This window comes from Nomascus leucogenys, chromosome 18, assembly GCF_006542625.1.
Source record: "Nomascus leucogenys isolate Asia chromosome 18, Asia_NLE_v1, whole genome shotgun sequence".
In the NCBI taxonomy this organism is placed as follows: domain Eukaryota; kingdom Metazoa; phylum Chordata; class Mammalia; order Primates; family Hylobatidae; genus Nomascus; species Nomascus leucogenys.
Window position 1 is genome coordinate 80,721,145 of NC_044398.1, and position 17,975 is coordinate 80,739,119.

A 17,975-nucleotide genomic window follows, 5' to 3' on the forward strand; every position below is an offset into this window, starting at 1 on the left:
TCTGGAATGAGGTGGCTTCACTGATCACCTCTGTAGTGTGGTAACTCAAGATTGCATGTGAATCCTTCACACCAAGGCATCTTTAGTCAAGTGAAATTGGCTGGAGCGTCAGAAAAGGTAACAGCTGCAGAGCCAGCAACTAATGAATAACATTTGCATTTTCCAAGTCAGAGAAAGGTTTGCTGCTAAATATATTATGCGGCCAATCACCTCACAGTATAGCACTGCCATGATGAATGCGGCAGAAAACTGCACAGAGCAGGGACGGCCAGGAAAGCTGGGACAGCTGCGGTGTGCAGAGGGCCAGCGCCACAGGCTTCTGGACTGTGGGCTTCCATAGTCAAAATCCCACCTCATGTTTCAGTGAGGGGCCAGCAGATGCCCAGGTTTTGTTCAAAGAGATGTGCCAAAGAAGATATTTTTTTGCTTGCTATTCAGCTCTTCAGGAATACATACTGTGGCTGATGGTTGTGGACAACAGACTATATGGGAAAATAGATCTGAAATTTGAATTCTTCATTTAACAAAACTTAAAGCTAAACAGACAATGTGGAAGTATGTCCAGAAAATAAAATGTATAATAAAAATGCCCTTCCCATTTGAAGAAAGCAATACTATTAACGATCTCAGAATATACAAGATTTTATTGAGAACCCTGCACTATTCCCAGTAAGAGTGCAATGGCCCACAAGCCTGGGTGAGGACTCAGATTGCCTGAGGGGCTTTAAAACTTCAGATTCCTAGGATTCTTTTCACCCAGAGGGAGGCTCTAATTCTCTGGGTTTGAGGTAGCGCGAAAGACTTAAACAATAGCCCCAGAAGATTGTAGCCAATCAAGCATGTCAGTTATGTTTGAGAACAACCATGGGAGGGAACACAAAAGAAGTCTTAGATGTTGCTCCTAAGCTCAAAGAAGATACTGAATAGGAATTCCATTGCTGGAATAAAATGAATTAAATATGTTAAAAAAATTCCTCCTACTATAGAAATAAAACAAAATATCAGTTTTCCCCCAAATATATGACTGAGCTTTCAAGAAGGTAGATGTAACTGTCAGAGGCCAAAGGCAAGATGGAAACACAAACTTGGAGTGTTTAGGGGAGTAGTCCCTTTGAGGGGAGCAGTCCTTTTGAGAGCATGTGATGATCTACAGTGATGGAGAGCTTTAGTTTCAGTGACTTATGGGGAACAGAGGATAAAACCAATACTTGTAAGATGAGAAGCTTGTTCAGAGATCCTCAGGTAAAGCCAGGACCACCTAGGGGAACTACACCTGAAGTGAAAAGGTAAAACTTATCACTACAGTAATGCACCCTAAAAAGTAAACAATCGGGACACTCGTCCCCTGAAGATTATAAACTACAAAGTCAGCCCTCATGCCTCTTTGGGGATTTAATCCACTCTTCTTTTGTGATCCAAAATATACCAAGCTGAGAATTTTGTTTACAGAGTTGACTTTACTATATAAAATTCTATAAAATGTGAACTATTCTATAGTGACAAAAAAGCATATCCATGGTTGCCTGGGAATTTGGGGTATAGGGCTGGAAGTGGAAGGAGAAAAGGGTTAAAGAACAGGAGAAAACTTTGGCAGGTGACAGATATGCTCATTATCTTGATCGTGGAGATGACTTAATGGACATATACACCTGTACATTGGTCAAAACTGATCAAATTGTACATTTAAATATGCATAGTTTATGTGAAGAATACCTCATCAAAGCTGTAAAAAGTAAACAATGAATAAGTTAAAAAGCAGGTTAGACACAGGTGAAGTGAGAGTGAACTGAAAGGCAGATAAATTACACAGAATGCTGCAAAGATAAAAATGAGAACTGTAAAAGAGCAAAGATATAGAAAAATGAATAAGAATGTATGATGAGACAATGATGAGAATTTTTCAGAATTGATAAAAATATAGGTTTCTAGATTCAGGATATGTATACAATCTCAAGTCAAAAAAGTAAAATTATTATTTTGAAAATGATGAATGAGAGGATCTCAAAAGTGGCCAGAAAGAAAAGAGAAATTACAAAGAAAGAAACAACTATACTAACAGGTGTTTTCTCAATAAGAATGATAAAATCCAGAAAATAGAATAAAATGTTCAAAATGTTGCAAGTATAAACTATCAACCTAAAATTGCATATCTAGCAAGACTATCTTTAAAAAATAAGGGCAAAATACGGGTATGCTGGCATGTGCTTGTAGACCCAGCTACTCAGGAGGCTGAGGTGGGAGGATCACTTAAGCCCAGGAGTTGGAGGCCAGTCTGGGCAACACAGCAAGACCTCATCTCAGAAAAAAAAAAAAAAGAAAAAAAGATAAGGGCAAAATGAAGACATTTTTGGACAAACAAAAACAGAAAATGTATTAGCAACAAATACTAAAGGAACTTTTTAGAACTCAATAAAATTGGTTAAACTAGGGGGGAACTGACTGTTTAAAATAATGTTACATGTGTTTTAACGGATAAAACTCTATTATTAGACAAGAGCATATGGTTAGATGTGTGTGTGTGTGTGGACCTAAGGTGTCCTAAAGGATAATAGAGTGTGATGAGCATTACAATTTAAGCTAAATATGCATTTTAGAAGTTAAAGGGCAACAATCTCTAAAAAAGTAGAGGATATAATCTCCAGACCAGTGGAGGGGAAAAAAACGTAAAAAACAAAAACAATCCAAAAGTAAAAATCAATCCAAAAATAAAAAAGAAAGATGAAACCAATCACAAAATGTGACAGAAATAAATCCAATTATATTGGTAATCATGAAATGACAATGTAAATAGAAGAAATTTTCTAGTTAAAAGATAATGATTGTCAGATTGGTTAAAAATATAAAAGCTAGCTATATAAATCATATAAACACAGAAGAGTTGAAAATTATTAAAAACACACTAGGAAGCCAAAATAAAGCTGGTACAGTTGTATTAATATCAAACACAATAGATTACAGGCAAAAAGCAGTTTTATAGATAATGTGGGTCACTACATAATGACCAAAAATTCATTTTGCCAAGATAATTTTAACCTGGTGCACACCAAAGTAACACAGCTTCACAGTACATAAAATTCTGTCACAAAATCTGTAGTAGAGATGTGTCGAAAAACAAGCCTCTTATAAAAGCGTGTGGTCTCTGGGGCAAAGTTGTGATAATGAAGGTCACTGAAGAAAAATATGAATCCTTTATTGAATCCTTGTAGCTTCAGGTGAGAAATGGTTTCAGTTTTTCTTTTCTACATAACTGCACATTACTGTTAACCTTTCAGACAACACTAAACTCTTTCTGGGCTTATGGTCATCCGCATACCTTACCTAATTTATATAATAAAGAAACAGGTACAGATTATTATTGTCCTTCCTAGAATAACTGATCTTGAAAAATACAGGCTGAAACTGTTTTTGTTTCCCACATTTTAAAAGAAAAACGAGGACACATGACATATACCATGCATTGAATATACAGAAGGAAGTATGGAAAACTAGCCTAGCAACCAATTTGGACATTGATTTTTAGACTTCCTTCTATTTGTCTGTCACCAGAAGCTTTAACATATAAATCCAATAAAAGAAAAACATGAAAGCAAGCTTTGTGTACATATATACTAATGAGACTAAAGAATGGTGATGTGCACAAGTCAGACCCATCTCTAGAACTTGGCAAATATGAAAACCGGAAAATGAATAGATGCCACAGAGATGCAAATACAGAACTGACAAAAGTTAAGAAAGCAGACTTCAGAAAATCTCCATCAGGCCTCAAGAGCAGGATCTGAAATATTCATGCAAAAAGCCAAAGGCCTCTACAGCTGAAATGACATAGCAAAACTAAATCTCAGCTAAAATGGAAGAAGTGTCTGTAAGAGACAGACCTGAATGCAAATATGTCAATGAAATACTCTTTGGATTCAAAAAGGAGGTTCTCCAAAAACAAACCAACAAACCAACAGAAACCAACACAAACAAGCAAAACAGTAACCCAAACCAAAACGTGTCCCATACTTTGTGATTTGAAAAATCAGAAATAAAATATTTAATCCAGTAGGGCTCATGAATCCAATTCAGCTCAAGTGACCTGAGTGCTCACCCCTTGTCAGAAAGACTCAAGAAAACTTTCTCTCACGGAACTCAGGGAGCTTCCCCATAGGGCCTGCCCTCCTACCAGCACCCTACCCAGTTCTCCAGTGGTTTTCTCCTGAGTCCTGTTCACAGTGGATCCTATTCTGTTAACTAGTAAATGTTGATTAACTTTTACCCTGTAAGTCCCCAACAAATCAGCAAGTTAGTGGAGGAATTTCAGAGACAATGCTTTAACTCAGTGTTTATTTTAGCCAAAGGGAAGCCCAGTACAGAAACAATCAAAAGTTGAAATCTGATTGAAGTAGGAAAGCCCAGGGCTCTACAGAGCTCAGTTGAACTATGGCCCTATCAATAGAAGTATCAACAGCAATGGATTAAAATGTCTCAATTATTTAAATCCATGAGTTCTTAATGACATTTTAAAAAGTCCTCATTCATCATTTTTGCAAGTTATTTTGAAAGCTAACTCATATACAAACTGTATTCAGGGTAAGTAAACTATTGATGAATGGAAGTTCTGTCATAAAAATTTCCTAGGTAATAAATGAAATGATAGAATTTAAACAGCAATAGTATGCAGCTTCAAATGAAATAACAAATCTAAGTAAAGATCACGAATGGCCTTTAACTTCGCAGAGGGGCAACCAAATGCTGTGTGCTTACTGACAAAAGTAAACACTTACTATGAAGTATTTATACCAAAAGAAAAAGAAAATAAAAAGTCTTGAATCTGATCAAGCCCTTTTCTCCAACTACCAGTTTCATAGGACATATGGAAAGCAGAGGAACACGCTAAACACCACAATAAGGATGAAATCAGCAAATCTAGAATGTGGGAAACTCCAAAAAAGACCTGTTTTGTTAAATAAATAAATTGCAAGAAACTTACAAACTAAGATACTTGAGAAAACTCAACACATTGCAAGGTATGGATGGACCTTATCTAGATCACATTTCAACAAACTAAATTAAAAAGAAATTTATAAGACGTTTGGGAAAATGTGAACATTAATAGAATATTTAATATTACAGAAGTACTAGTTTTTTAGAATAGTATGATGTTACGTTTTTAAAAATCCTTATCTTTTAGAGGTACATATCAAAATACATATAAAATAACCCGATAATTAAGTTTGTTAAAAAAGTAATCTGGTGAACAGGTGGGGAGTTGATGAAACAACACTGGTAGGGAATTGATAATTGCTGGAGCTGGGTGACAGTACATAGGGGTTTATTCTACTCTCTCTACTTCTGTATGTTGCTATTAAAAAGATTCAGAAAGAGTTAACGGGGGCACATAGCAACCAATTGTATTATACGAGCCTTTATTTGGATCCTGATTCAACCAAATCATAAAAAAAAATTATGAGAGTATCAGGGATACCTGAGCCAGGAGCGGTGGCTGACGCCTGTAATCCCATCACTTGGGGAGGCCGAGGTGGGCGGATCATGAGGTCAGGAGTTCGAGACCAGCATGACCAAAAAGGTGAAACTCCATCTCTGCTAAAAATATAAAAATTAGCCGGGCATGGTGGCGAGCGCCTGTAATCCCAGCTTCTCGGGAGGCTGAAGCAGGAGAATCGCTTGAACCCGGGAGGAGGAAGTTTAAGCGAGCTGAGATCGTGCCATTGCACTCCAACCTGGGCGACAAGAGCAAGACTCTGTCTAAAATAAAATAAAAGTATCAGGGATATCTGAACACTAACTGGATATTTCGTGACATTTACAACCCTATTAATATTTTAGGTGTGACAATGGTATTGAAAAGCACCCTTGTCTTTTGGAGATCTATATCAAAATATTTACGGATGAAATGACTTACTGCCTGGGATCTCCTTCAAAATTATCCAAACCATCGGGATGGGGAAACAGTAATAAAGATAAACACTAAGAGCTGATCATTGTTGAAGCCAGGTGATGGGTAAAGGGGGCTCCTTATACCAAGGTGTCTACATCTTCAAATGTTAAAACATTTAAAAAAAAAAATCTGTGGCGTTAGAAGTCAGGATACCGGTTACCTTTGGAGAGACTAAGTGGGGGCCACAATAAGGGCTTCTGGAATGGTAGGAATGCCCTGTTTCCTACACAGGTTTACTCGCTTTGTGATAATTCATCAATGTCTATATTATGACTTGCACACTTTTCAGTATGTATATTATACTCCAATAAAAAAGTATTTTAAAGAAGAAATCGACTACTTTAATGTAGGCGGAAGATCCTATGGTAGAGTCTCAGGTACTACAGCAATCACTGTGAAAGCTTTTTGGGCGGAAAGGAAAGTGAGGCTCGCGCCCGGTTTCCTCCTCTCCACAGTGGAACTGGCAGCGGCCCTGGCTGGCTGCTGAGAGCGAAGAACGGGGAGGCGTTCTGTCGTTCGCGCCGGGGCCCTCGGGACGCAGAGCGGGCGCAGGTCCTAGACAGCGGCATTGGCGTCCACCGCGGCCCCGGCGCTGGGAAACTGCCCTCACGCTAGGGCCCTCCCCGAGGAGCTCTCTGGCACAGTCAGCCACGAGGACGAAGACAGGGAGCACCGGAACCGCACGCCCACTCCGAGAGGCCAGAACGTCTCTCTAGCCGTCCGTCCCCCGCCCCCCCCCCCCCAGCCCCCGGCAGGGCACGGCTCAGGGGAGAGGGCGCTCTGGCAGATGAAACTCACACCCACACGCCGCAACGTCCCTTGCTGCCTCTTTCTCCAATGGGGATGGGAGCGGCGAAAGCCTCATATCGGCCCTCCTCCCTCCCCCAATCAGCGAGCCCGCTCCGAGCACCTCACGGCCCTCCGGCTGGCGGCGCCCAATCACAGCGCTCCACATGCTGGGCGCGGCCCTGCGCGGGCACGCTACCCAACAGCCCCGCGCCCACTCGCCGCGTTCCACCCGCGGGGCGGCGGATTCCCGCAGGGGCCACACTGCCACCTACTGTCCCATCTCCAGAGCTGGAGCCAGGAGCGCTCTCCCTATCATGCGGCCTCCCTGCTAAGTGCCAGGAGCTCAACCCAAACGCTCAAACAAAAATGAGGGAAAGCAAGTAGCGAGGTCGAGTAAAACCGAAAACAATGTCCATTTTGAAAAAAGCGGCAATAATTACCTTCCAGTACACAGTAGGAAAGTCTCAAAAGCTTTCTTTCTTCCAAGCAGTGTGAGTTCCAAAACCTTATTTCACCTCACACGTTTTATATAGGGCTAAAAACAAGGGGCCTAAGGACTCTTCAGTCCACATATTTCTGAAGCACCTGCATGTCAGACGGAGAGGCAGGCATTACCATCATCTCTAATTTATAGGCACAGAAACCGAGTGTGACAGCTGAAAGCCGCAGAACTGGGACTGACACCCAGAAGTCGGCCTCCCAAGTGCAGACTTCAGCACATCATACACAAGGAAGGCACAAAGTGCTGAAAGAATATAGGGCAGGAAACATCGATTCTGACTGGAGAGATTCAGGATGTACAAAGATATTCTAGGCAGAGGGGACAGCTGTCACGGTGGCAAGAAATAATTCAGTAAATGGTGGCTAGTACTGCTTTTCCAAGAAAACTAGTCTTAACTGAGAAAAGGGAACAGATGTCTCTATGTGATATTTACTCATTGCAGACTTATTTTTTTGAGACAGAGTCAGCTCTGTCGCCCAGGCTGTAGTGCAGCAGCGTGATCTCTGGCTCACTGCAACCTCTGCCTCCCGGGTTCAAGCGATTCTCCTGCTTCAGCCTCCGTAGTAGCTGGGATTACAGGTGTGCGCCACCACGCCCGGCTAATTTTTGTAATTTTAGTAGAGACGGGGTTTCACCATGTTTGGCCAGGCTGGTCTTGAACTCCTGACTTGAAGTGTTCTGCCTGCCTCAGCCTCCCAAAGTGCTGGGATTATAGGTGTGTGCCACTGCGTGCAGCCCCGTTGCAGATTTTTATACTTATTATTTGGCAAACAGCTACTGCTTACTCAGGTATCCATGACAATGTTCCCTGGATTTGTGTGACTGACTATACCCAACACCAAGACACCAAACCTAGTGGCCTCATTTCCTAATCTTCCCTACACACCTAGGAAAGTGTTAATAAGCTTTCCTGGAATTCGTCATTCCTTTATCTGTACTTCACTGCACTTTGCTTATAATTCACATATGGCACATCCGAACACACCTTGCTGTATGAGTCCATACTGGTCTGATCACTAGAACAGTATAGTATTGGCCCTACAAAGCATTTTAGGATATGTGGAAGTTGTTCTTGATTGTCACAATGACTGGAAGGCATTACTGGCACTTAATGGACAGAAAACAGGGAATTCAGATGACCTGCAATGCTGAGACTGTCCCGTACATCAAAACACTGTCTCTAGTGGGAGCCACGGCTCTCAGTATGGAAGATGGGAGATACAAATATGGACTGGAGCAAGGCAAGAAGAATCCCATGGGGATGAACTTGGGATTGGTGTGAGCTCATAGTATCTGCAAAATATATATAGTATATGTACATGCATATGTGTACATGTATGTTTATGTGTATGTGAATCCATTTTTTTTCCAGAATTGTTCACTGAATGGGCCAAGAAGCAAAAATTTCACAGTAGCAAAAGGACACCTAGCACCTAGATCTTGGTTTCTAATGCCATTCCTCACCAAAAGTAACCAGAGCTCCAAATGGTTGATTCCAGGGCTAGGCCAGGAAAGGTACACAGTGAGCCTGAAACACCTTGTTATATGAGAGAAAATAAGTTATCAAAAAAGAGGCGGGTGGGGGAAAATGGAAGCCAGCTGGAAAGGGCTTCTATCAGCCAAGTGTGGGATATTTAGACCACCAAAATAATTGAGGGTAATGAATCATTTAAAAAATTCACAAGTTGATGATTTAAACATAATGCATGATAATAAACAGATAAATGAGAAAGAAATGAGAGAAAAGGAAGAGTTCTTGCTTATATTAGAATACTGAGTGTTAGCTAGTAAATCTGGAGAAATTTTCAGAGTTGGAAAATCATTACTTTGCAACCATTATAGTAAAGATTGATTCAGGCTAAAGCCATGAATGGATGCTAAATCTAAGAGCAAGCTTTTGATAAGCAACATATTTGCATTGTATTAAAGTCTCCGAGAATAGCCTATTAATCAGAAGAGAGAAAAACAGTAACTCTACAGTGGAGAAATCAGACACAGTTGACTAGGTGATCAAAATTGACATCACCAGTGAAGGCATATGGTATCAGGTATGTCCACATGTGATACCCTGGCGGGGGCACAACATCACTGAGAGTATTCTGGCTGGGGAAGCATAACAATGAGAAAATAGCAGGAAAATCCAAAAAAGAGGAATATTCTATTTAAAAAAAAAAAGATTGGGTTCTTTAAAAATATATAGGACAATGTCGTAAGAAACAGAAAGGATAAGGAACTATGATTCTAGACAGCATCCTGCACTGGAGGAGGAAAAATGCTATGAGAGACCCTATTATTGGTTCAATTTCCAAAACTGGGATATGAATAGTAAAGTATTATATTAATGTCAAAATTTCTGAAGTTGGTAACTGTGCTATGATTATACAATAGAATATCCTTATCTCAGGTAATGTACATTGAAGTATTCAGGATAAAGAGCTATAATATATAAAACAAACTCCCAAATGATTAAAGAAAGTGTGTATACAGGGGGAAGGAGGAGAGAGAAAGCAAAAACAGACAAATCAAAATGGTAACAACAGGTAAACATGAGTAAAAGTAGTGCTGTGGTTTAAATATTTGTCTCCTCTGAAACTCATGTTGAAATTTAATCCCCAGTGTAACAGTTTTGAGAGGCCAGTGGATCATAAGGGCTCTCCCCTGATGAATGAATTAATCCATTCGTGGACTAATGGATTAATGGATTAATGGGTTATCATGGAAGTGGGACTGGTGGCTTTGTAAGAGGAAGAGAGACCTGAGCTAGCATGCTCAGCCCCCTCGCCATGTGATGCCCTGAGCCACCTCAGGACTCTGAAGAGTCCTCACCAGCAGGAAGGCTCTCACCAGATGCTACCCCTCAACGCTGGCCTTCTCAGCCTCTCTAACTGTAAGAAATAAATTCGTTTTCTTGATAAATGATCCAGTTTCAGGTATTCTGTTATAAACAACAGAAAACAAACTAAGACAGATATAGAGGAGTTCTTTGCAGTTTTTATAAGTTTAAAATTATTTCCCGCTGGGCGCGGTGGTTCAAGCCTGTAATCCCAGGACTTTGGGAGGCTGAGGTGGGCAGATCACCTGACGCCAGGAGTTCAAGACCAGCCTGGCCAATAGGCAAAACCCTGTCTCTATTAAAAATGCAAAAATTAGCTGGGTGTGGTGGTGTGCGCCTGTAACCCCAGCTACTCAAGAGGTGGAGGCAGGAGAATCGCTTGAACCCAGGGGGCAGAGGTTGCAGTGAGCCGAGATGACGCCACTGCACTCCAGCCTGGGCGACAATACAGACTCTGTCTCAACAACAATGACAATAACAACAAAATTATTTCCAAATTAAAAGATTTAAAAAATTTGCCATGCCATTTGTGACATAACAATTATACCACCAAAAACAACCTGTTTATCATTAATGAACTAACTCCATTTTTCATATAAGCAAAGTTTATTTTATGGAAAATAAGGTGAATTTTGCAACTCTATATTGTGGGAAGACATACCTTTCAATCAATCAGAACTTTACCAAGAGTTGTTCATTCTATAAATAAAATTATGTCATTATGATACTGCCACTCCTGGTATTTGAATTTGCCAGTATACCGCATCTGTACCCATCTACACTTCTTCCATGTCTATAATTATTCCACATTTATATGCAATATTTACCTGCTTCATTGTTTCTTACTGTAGTTTTGCCTGGACATTTATTTACAAATTGAAATACATATTGTTTAAGTTACTTCCCCTTTGTTTCTCCTCTGTATCATGGCGAAGGAATAATACTGATTTTTTTTTTTTTTTTTTTTTTTTTGAGATGGAGTCTTGCTCTGTTGCCCAGGCTAGAGTGTAGTGGCAAGATTCGGCTCACTGCAACCTCTGCCTCCCGGGTTCAAGCGATTCTCCTGCCTCAGCCTCCGGAGTAGCTGGGATTACAGGTGCCTGCCACTGCACCTGGCTAATTTTTGTATTTTTTAGTAGAGACGGGGTTTCATCATCTTGGCCAGGTTGGTCTTGAACTCCTGACCTCGTGATCCACCAGCCTCAGCCTCCCAAAGTGCTGGGATTACAGGTGTGAGCCACCGCACCCAGCCATATACTGATTTTTCAAACAGTAAGTATAGATAGATTATATTAACTATGAATTTAGTTTCAATATGGTAAAAGAAAAGTATGATAAAGTACTTGTTGTAAGAAGGCTACCCTGGGTCTCTTATAGAGAGAATGAGACTGTAAGTTTCTCATGGAGAAGCTGCGATTACTTATCTTCAGATCTCCCACAGCTCTGCTTCAGCTGGCCTGTGCACATACACCCATCTCAGAGCTCACAGCCAGCTCCGCTTGTGCAATCACATCATCAGTAAAGAAAAGGATGAGATCTTTGAAAATCCCAATAAGGTAGCCATTACAGACAGCAATGTCTCCTGCACTTATGGGAAAAATCCATAAACACAGGGGACTTTATTCTTAACTGACATAAGCCCAAAACACAGCGAAAGAAATCCGGGGGAATATATTAGATCAGCATAGGAATTGATCCAAAAATTACATCAGTCTCATAAAACTATCACCAATCTATTTACTTTATTAATGTTCCGATGATGTTATATATACCAAAGGGCAGGCAGTACCAAAAGTCTAAAGTATGCACATTTTTAAAAACTGCTCATTGAGTCAGTGATTTCTTTTGGGGCTTGGTATTTTACAAAAGAAAGGCTGTTGTCTGTGTAATATGACATAGGGAATAGGAGAAAAGAAAGTATAATTACAAGCCCAAAGCCTGGGAAGATGTTAACCAACTATTTCTCTAAACAGCTTACATGAGATTGTAACATTGCCTTCAAACCTGTCACCTGGTAATGAAATAGAGAAGAGTCAAAAAGGGCTCTGAAGACCACAAGAGGAGTTAAGAAAATAAAGAGACTGACAATATGACAGGACGAAATATAAAATACGAAATTCTGTAAAACAGACAGGCTGCATGAAAACCATATGGCAAAAATGGACAAAAAACAGAAGAAAGGAACTGTTCACATATTCTAAGGAGACTAATCATGGAGGCAAAAATGAAATATTAGAAATGAACAGGATAAAACTGATTTTGCCATGTATAAAAGTCTAACTCTTTAAGACTTAAAACATGCTTATCTGAATTGAATCATCATAAAAACATAATTTCATATATATGTTATATGAATAAATAATGGAAGACATATGGAGTGACTGAAAATGACACATATAATAGTCCAGTAGGTACCTACCAAGACAATAATGTTCTTTTTCTCTTGCTTCCCATTTGTGGCTGTCTACATAGGCTGCAGAAAGCAGGTATCTTTTACCTGAGAAAATAGGCAATTATTTCAACATGCATGGTTTTACAAGAGGTTCATTTTATATGTTTTATTAAATATATCTTTGCTATCCTTTCAACTACTAGATTATATCTTTTAAATAATCTAATACAGTGCAGCAACCAATATTGCATCGTTGACAATTCAGTGAAGAACAAAATGCATTCAACCCCTAACAAGTGGAAGATGCAGAAAAACTGAGAATTTTCACAATAATTTTTTAAATAAAATAAACAGGGTCTTGCTATAATGCCCAAGCTGGAATGTAGTAGCTATTCACAGGCACAATCCCACTACTGATCAGCACAGGAATTTTGATGTGCTCGGTTTCCAACCTGGTTCACCCTTCCTGAAGCAACCTGGTAGTCCCCTGCTCCTGCAACGTCAATCATCATATCGATGTCAAACTTCGTGTGGACACTTTATCGGTATCGTGCACTACAGCCTAGAACTCCTGGGTGATCCTCCTGCCTCAGCCTCTCAAGTAGTTAGGATTACAGACACATACCACTGTGCTATGCCCATAATTTTATGGATAAAACTGCTGATAATTTTGTTCCTATAACTTTAAGACTAGGAGCCACTGTTGCTAGTAAATTATAATCCAGGCAAGCCCTAGAACACCTTCTTAGAACCAAAAACACCTGCTGTTGCTTAACTCATTAACTAAATGCCTTATAATTATTATGCCTAAAAACATTTTCATCTTAGATCCACAGGTTTCAATCATTTCACATAAAGCAAAGAGTAGTATCTTACCCAATGAGCCAGCACCCTAGTGATAAATTAAAGAAACTCACTAAGCCAAAGCTGAGGTAACATAGAAGATAGCATACCACTATTCCTAGCTCCTGGCACAATGCCTAGCCTTTGGCAGTGTTTAACAAACATGAGCTCAAGGAGTGAATGAGAAAGAATGAATGGCAAGTTCATCAAAATTTAAAACTTTTGTGCTTCAAAGTACAATCTCAGGAAAGTGAAAGTACAACCCAAAGAACAGGAGAAAATATTTGCAAAACATTTATCCAATACAAGACTTGGATCCAAAATATTTCAATAAATCTTACAACTCAAAAATAAAAAAGAGACAACCCAAATGAATGATGGGTAAAGGACTTAAACAGGTATACCTTTAAAAACATATATACACTGAGGTGGGTGGATCACTTAAGCTCAGGAGTTCAAAACCAGCCTGGGAAACATGGTGAAACCCCGTTTCTACAAAAAAACACAAAAATTAGCCAGCCATGGTGGCATGCACCTGTAGTCCCAACTACTCAGGAGGCTGAGGTGGGAGAATCGATTGAGCCCGGGAGGCAGAGGTTGCAGTGAGTCAAGATCATGCCACTGCACTCCAGCCTGGGCAACAGAGTGAGACTCTGTTTTGAAAAAAAAAAAAAAAGAAAAAGTGAAATATATATGTATACACACACAAATAGCCAATAATCATAAGGACAGATGCTTAACATAATTTGCTATTAGAGAAATGCAAAACAAAATCACCTGGAGAAACGAATGATACTACAATGACCACCATCAAAAAACAGATAATGACAGCTGCTGGGGAGGATGCAGAGAAACCAGAAACTCATACCTCACTGGAGAGAACATAAAACAGTGCAGCTGCTTTTTAAAGAATTTGGCAGCTCCTCGAAATGTTAACATGAAGTTACTCTATCACTCAGCAATTCCACTCCTAGGTTTACAACCAGGAAAAATGAAAACTTGTGTCCACAGAAAATGTGTACACAAATGTTCATAGTAGTATTATTCATAATGGACAAAAAGTGGAAACAACCCAAATATCCATCAATTGATGAATAAACAAAATGTGGTCTACCCTTACAATGGAATAGTATTTGGCAATAAAAAATGAAGTACTGATACATGCTACATGGATGAACCCTGAAAACATGTTAAGTAAAAAAGATGCAGTCACAAAAGACCACATATTATATGATTCCATTATATGAGCGATCCAGAATAGGCAAGTCTGTAGAGACAGAAAGTAGATTCACGGTTGCTAAGGGCTAAAGGTGAGGATCAGGAAAGCTAGAGGAGAAATGGGGAGCAATTGCAAATGGGCATGGAATTTCTTTTTGGGATAATGAAAATGTCCTAAAATAGCTTGTGACGATGGCTCCAGAACTCTGTGTTTATACTAAAAACTTTGAATTGTATACTTCATTTGTTGTTTCTTTGTTTTTGAGACGGAGTTTCGCTCGTTGCCCAAGCTGGAGTGCAACGGTGTGATCTCGGCTCACTGCAACTTCCACCTCCCAGGTTCAGGTGATTCTCCTGCCTCAGCCTCCCGAGTAGCTGGGATTACAGGCGCCCGCCACCATGCCTGGATAATTTTTTGTATTTTTAGTAGAGATGGGGTTTCACCATGATAGCCAGGCTGGTCTCAAACTCCTGACCTTAGGAGATCCCCCAGCTCGGCCTCCCAAAGTGCTGGGATTACAGACGTGAGCCACCATGCCTGGCCTGAATTGTGTATTTTAAATGGATGAATTGTATGGCATGTGAATTATACCTCAATAACTGTTTAAAAAAAGAGAAAAACAGCCAGGTGCAGTGGCTCATGCCTGTAATCCCAGCACTTTGGGAGGCCGAGGTGGGCGGATCACCTGGGTTGGGAGTTCGAGGTGAGCCTGACCAACATGGAGAAACCTTGCCTCTACTAAAAATACAAAATTAGCCAGGCGTGGTGGTGCATACCTGTAATCCCAGGTACTTGGGAGGCTGAGGCAGAATCGCTTGAAGCCAGGAGGCAGAGGTTGTGGTGAGCCGAGATCATGCCATTGCATTCCAACCTGGGCAATAAGAGCGAAACTCCATCTCAAAAAAAAAAAAAAAAACAGAAAAAAACAGAAAAAATGACAGATAATTATGCTGAGGTCATAGCAGACCAAAAGCCCAACATAACTAGATAGCATGGGGGCTGATTAAACACAATATTGGAATGCTGTTTTTATTCTCTACCTACTTTCCAGCTCAAACAAATAAATACAAACACATCTGTGTGAATTTATACACAGTTCATTCTCTTACTGTGAGCACAGATCTTTACTAGAATAATATATCTAAATTCGAGTTCTACAAATTAAATAATGAGGCAACAATAAGGTTTCCAAAGATGGTTTCAAAAGGAGAACTAAGAAAAGGCTATAATTATTTAAATTAATTTCCATTTATTTTTTTGTTTTGGAAATGGAGTTTTGCTCTTGTTGCCCAGGCTGGAGTGCAATGGCACCATCTCGGCTCACTGCAACCGGAAGGCGGAGGCCTTCCGGGTTCAAGCAGTTCTCCTGCCTCAGCCTCCTGAGTAGCTGGGATTACAGGCATGCGCCACCACGCCTAATTTTTTATTTTTAGTAGAGACGGGGTTTCTCCATGTTGGCCAGGCTGGTCTCAAACTCCTGACCTCAGATGATCCACCCACCTCGGCCTCCCAAAGTGCTGGGATTACAGGTGTGAGCCACCACACCGGGCCTAATTTTATTTATTATTATTATTTTTTTTTGAGATGGAGTATCTCTCTGTTGTCCAGGCTGGAGTGTAGTGGCGTGATCTTGGCTCACTGCAACCTTTGCCTCCAGGGTTCAAGCAATTCTCCTGCCCCAGGGGGATGGTTCTAGAATACCCCCTCAAATACCAAAATCTGAGAATGCAGAAGTCTCTTACATAAAATTGCATAGTATTTGCAAATAACCCACAAACATCCTCCTGCATTACTTTAAGTCTGGGGTGTCCATTTTTTTGGCTTCCCTGGTCAAAGGGAAGAAGAACAACTGTCTTGGGCCACATATACATAACTACACTAACACTAATGATAGCTGATGCGCAAACAAAACAAAAACTGCTAAAAATCTCCTAATATTTTAGGTAAGTTTACAAATTTGTGTTGGGCCGCATTCAAAACTGTCCTGGGCTGAGGGTTGGACAAGCTGCTTTAAGTCATCTCTAGATTACTTATAATACCTAATACAATGTAAATGCAATGTAAGTGGTTGTCATATTGTATTTTCTTTGTATTATTTTACTGTTGTATTATTTTTGTCAGTTTTTGTTTTGTTTTGTAGTATTTTTGATCTGCTGTTGGTTGACTCTGCAGATGCAGAATGCTCGGATAAGGAAGCCAACTGTACTCCTGGATACCAGTGACTTGCTTACTCTCTACTTATTATCTGTTATTCTCCATGCCTTCATTCTAGCATATGCTTCATTCTAGCATAAGGAATCACCTTTCTACATTCTGGAGTCAGAAAGGACAATAAATATCTAGATCATTGCTCAAGAGTTCTGAACCGGGAGATTAAAAGGCTGGGCCAGCTGGGCACAGTGGCTCACACCTGTAATCCCAGCACTTTGGGAAGCAGAGGTGGGTGGATCACCTGAGGTCAGGAGTTCGAGACCAGCCTGACCAACATGGAGAAACCCCTTCTCTACTGAAAACACAAAATTAGCTGGGAGTGGTGGCACATGCCTGTAATCCCAGCTACTCAGGAGGCTGAGGCAGGAGAGTCACTTGAACCCCGGAGGCAGAGGTTACAGTGAGCCCAGATCGTGCCATTGCACTCCAGCCTGGGCAACAAGAACGAAACCCGAAAAAAAAAAAAAAAATGCTGGGGAGGTGATGGTGGGGAAAGACAGGACTCCCAAAATGCCCTCTGTGTGTAGTTGTTCACGGAAACCACATGAACAGAAAATAGCTACAACAGCTAATTCTTACTCAGGTGTCAAGCATTGTGCATAACACTGCCTAATGTGTGACATTAAACGTTTTCACCAGGTCAGCCACTTAATCTTCAGAAAACTGGTGGCCAACTATAAGGTTTCACATTGACGTTTAACGGCTGTTCCTAAAGAAGTGCGTGCTTTTTAAAAAAAATAGAGGATGGGAGGTAGGTTGGAAAGGGAAGATAAGCGGCATTGGAAAAATCGAGTGTGATTATTGCATTTTCATCAAATATGTCTGTCTGGATTATGTGGTTAGAATCACTGCAAATTTGGCTTCTATAAATACTTTAAAACTTTTTTCCAATGTTTTCATTATCAGATCCACTATGCAGGCTTTGAGTGGGCTGCCATTTAGTTCAGATATCGAAGCACTTTACAAGTAACTATTAGCATTTATTATCTACACGTGGAAAACTATAGCAAAGAAAGGTCAATCAAAAGTTGTGCTCAAGGTCATCAGATAAAATGAGATTAATCTGAAAAATTCTTCCACGAAGACCAGGGGTCCAGTTAAATGTGTGGTGGTGGGAAAAATGTTTATCTGACGTCCCTCTAAAGAAACCTCAGATGGGAGAAAAATGTCCCAGCCCCAGGAATGGATACATTTGGGTTTTTCCTTTTTCTTTTCTTTTTTTTTTTTTTTTTTGAGACAGCGCCT

The 17,975-nt window shown here is 40.3% G+C and overlaps 1 protein-coding gene across 6 annotated transcripts in view; it reads right to left on the bottom strand.

Annotated features, from left to right (window-relative positions):
- Positions 1-17,975, bottom strand: part of MRPS27 (mitochondrial ribosomal protein S27) — a 106,623-nt gene that overhangs the window by 87,903 nt on the left and 745 nt on the right. For 4 of the 6 annotated variants that reach the window (XM_030798081.1, XM_030798078.1, XM_030798077.1 and 1 more), the window contains exon 2: positions 12,485-12,562. Coding sequence is in view for 2 of the 6 variants with exons in the window: in XM_030798077.1 (XP_030653937.1) it covers positions 12,485-12,562 (78 nt within the window). In the remaining 4 variants the exon portion in view is untranslated. Of the gene's footprint in view, positions 1-5,467; positions 5,496-6,739; positions 6,769-12,484; positions 12,563-17,975 lie in introns of those variants that run through there. The other 2 variants (XM_030798080.1, XM_030798079.1) reach the window with 2 other exon arrangements.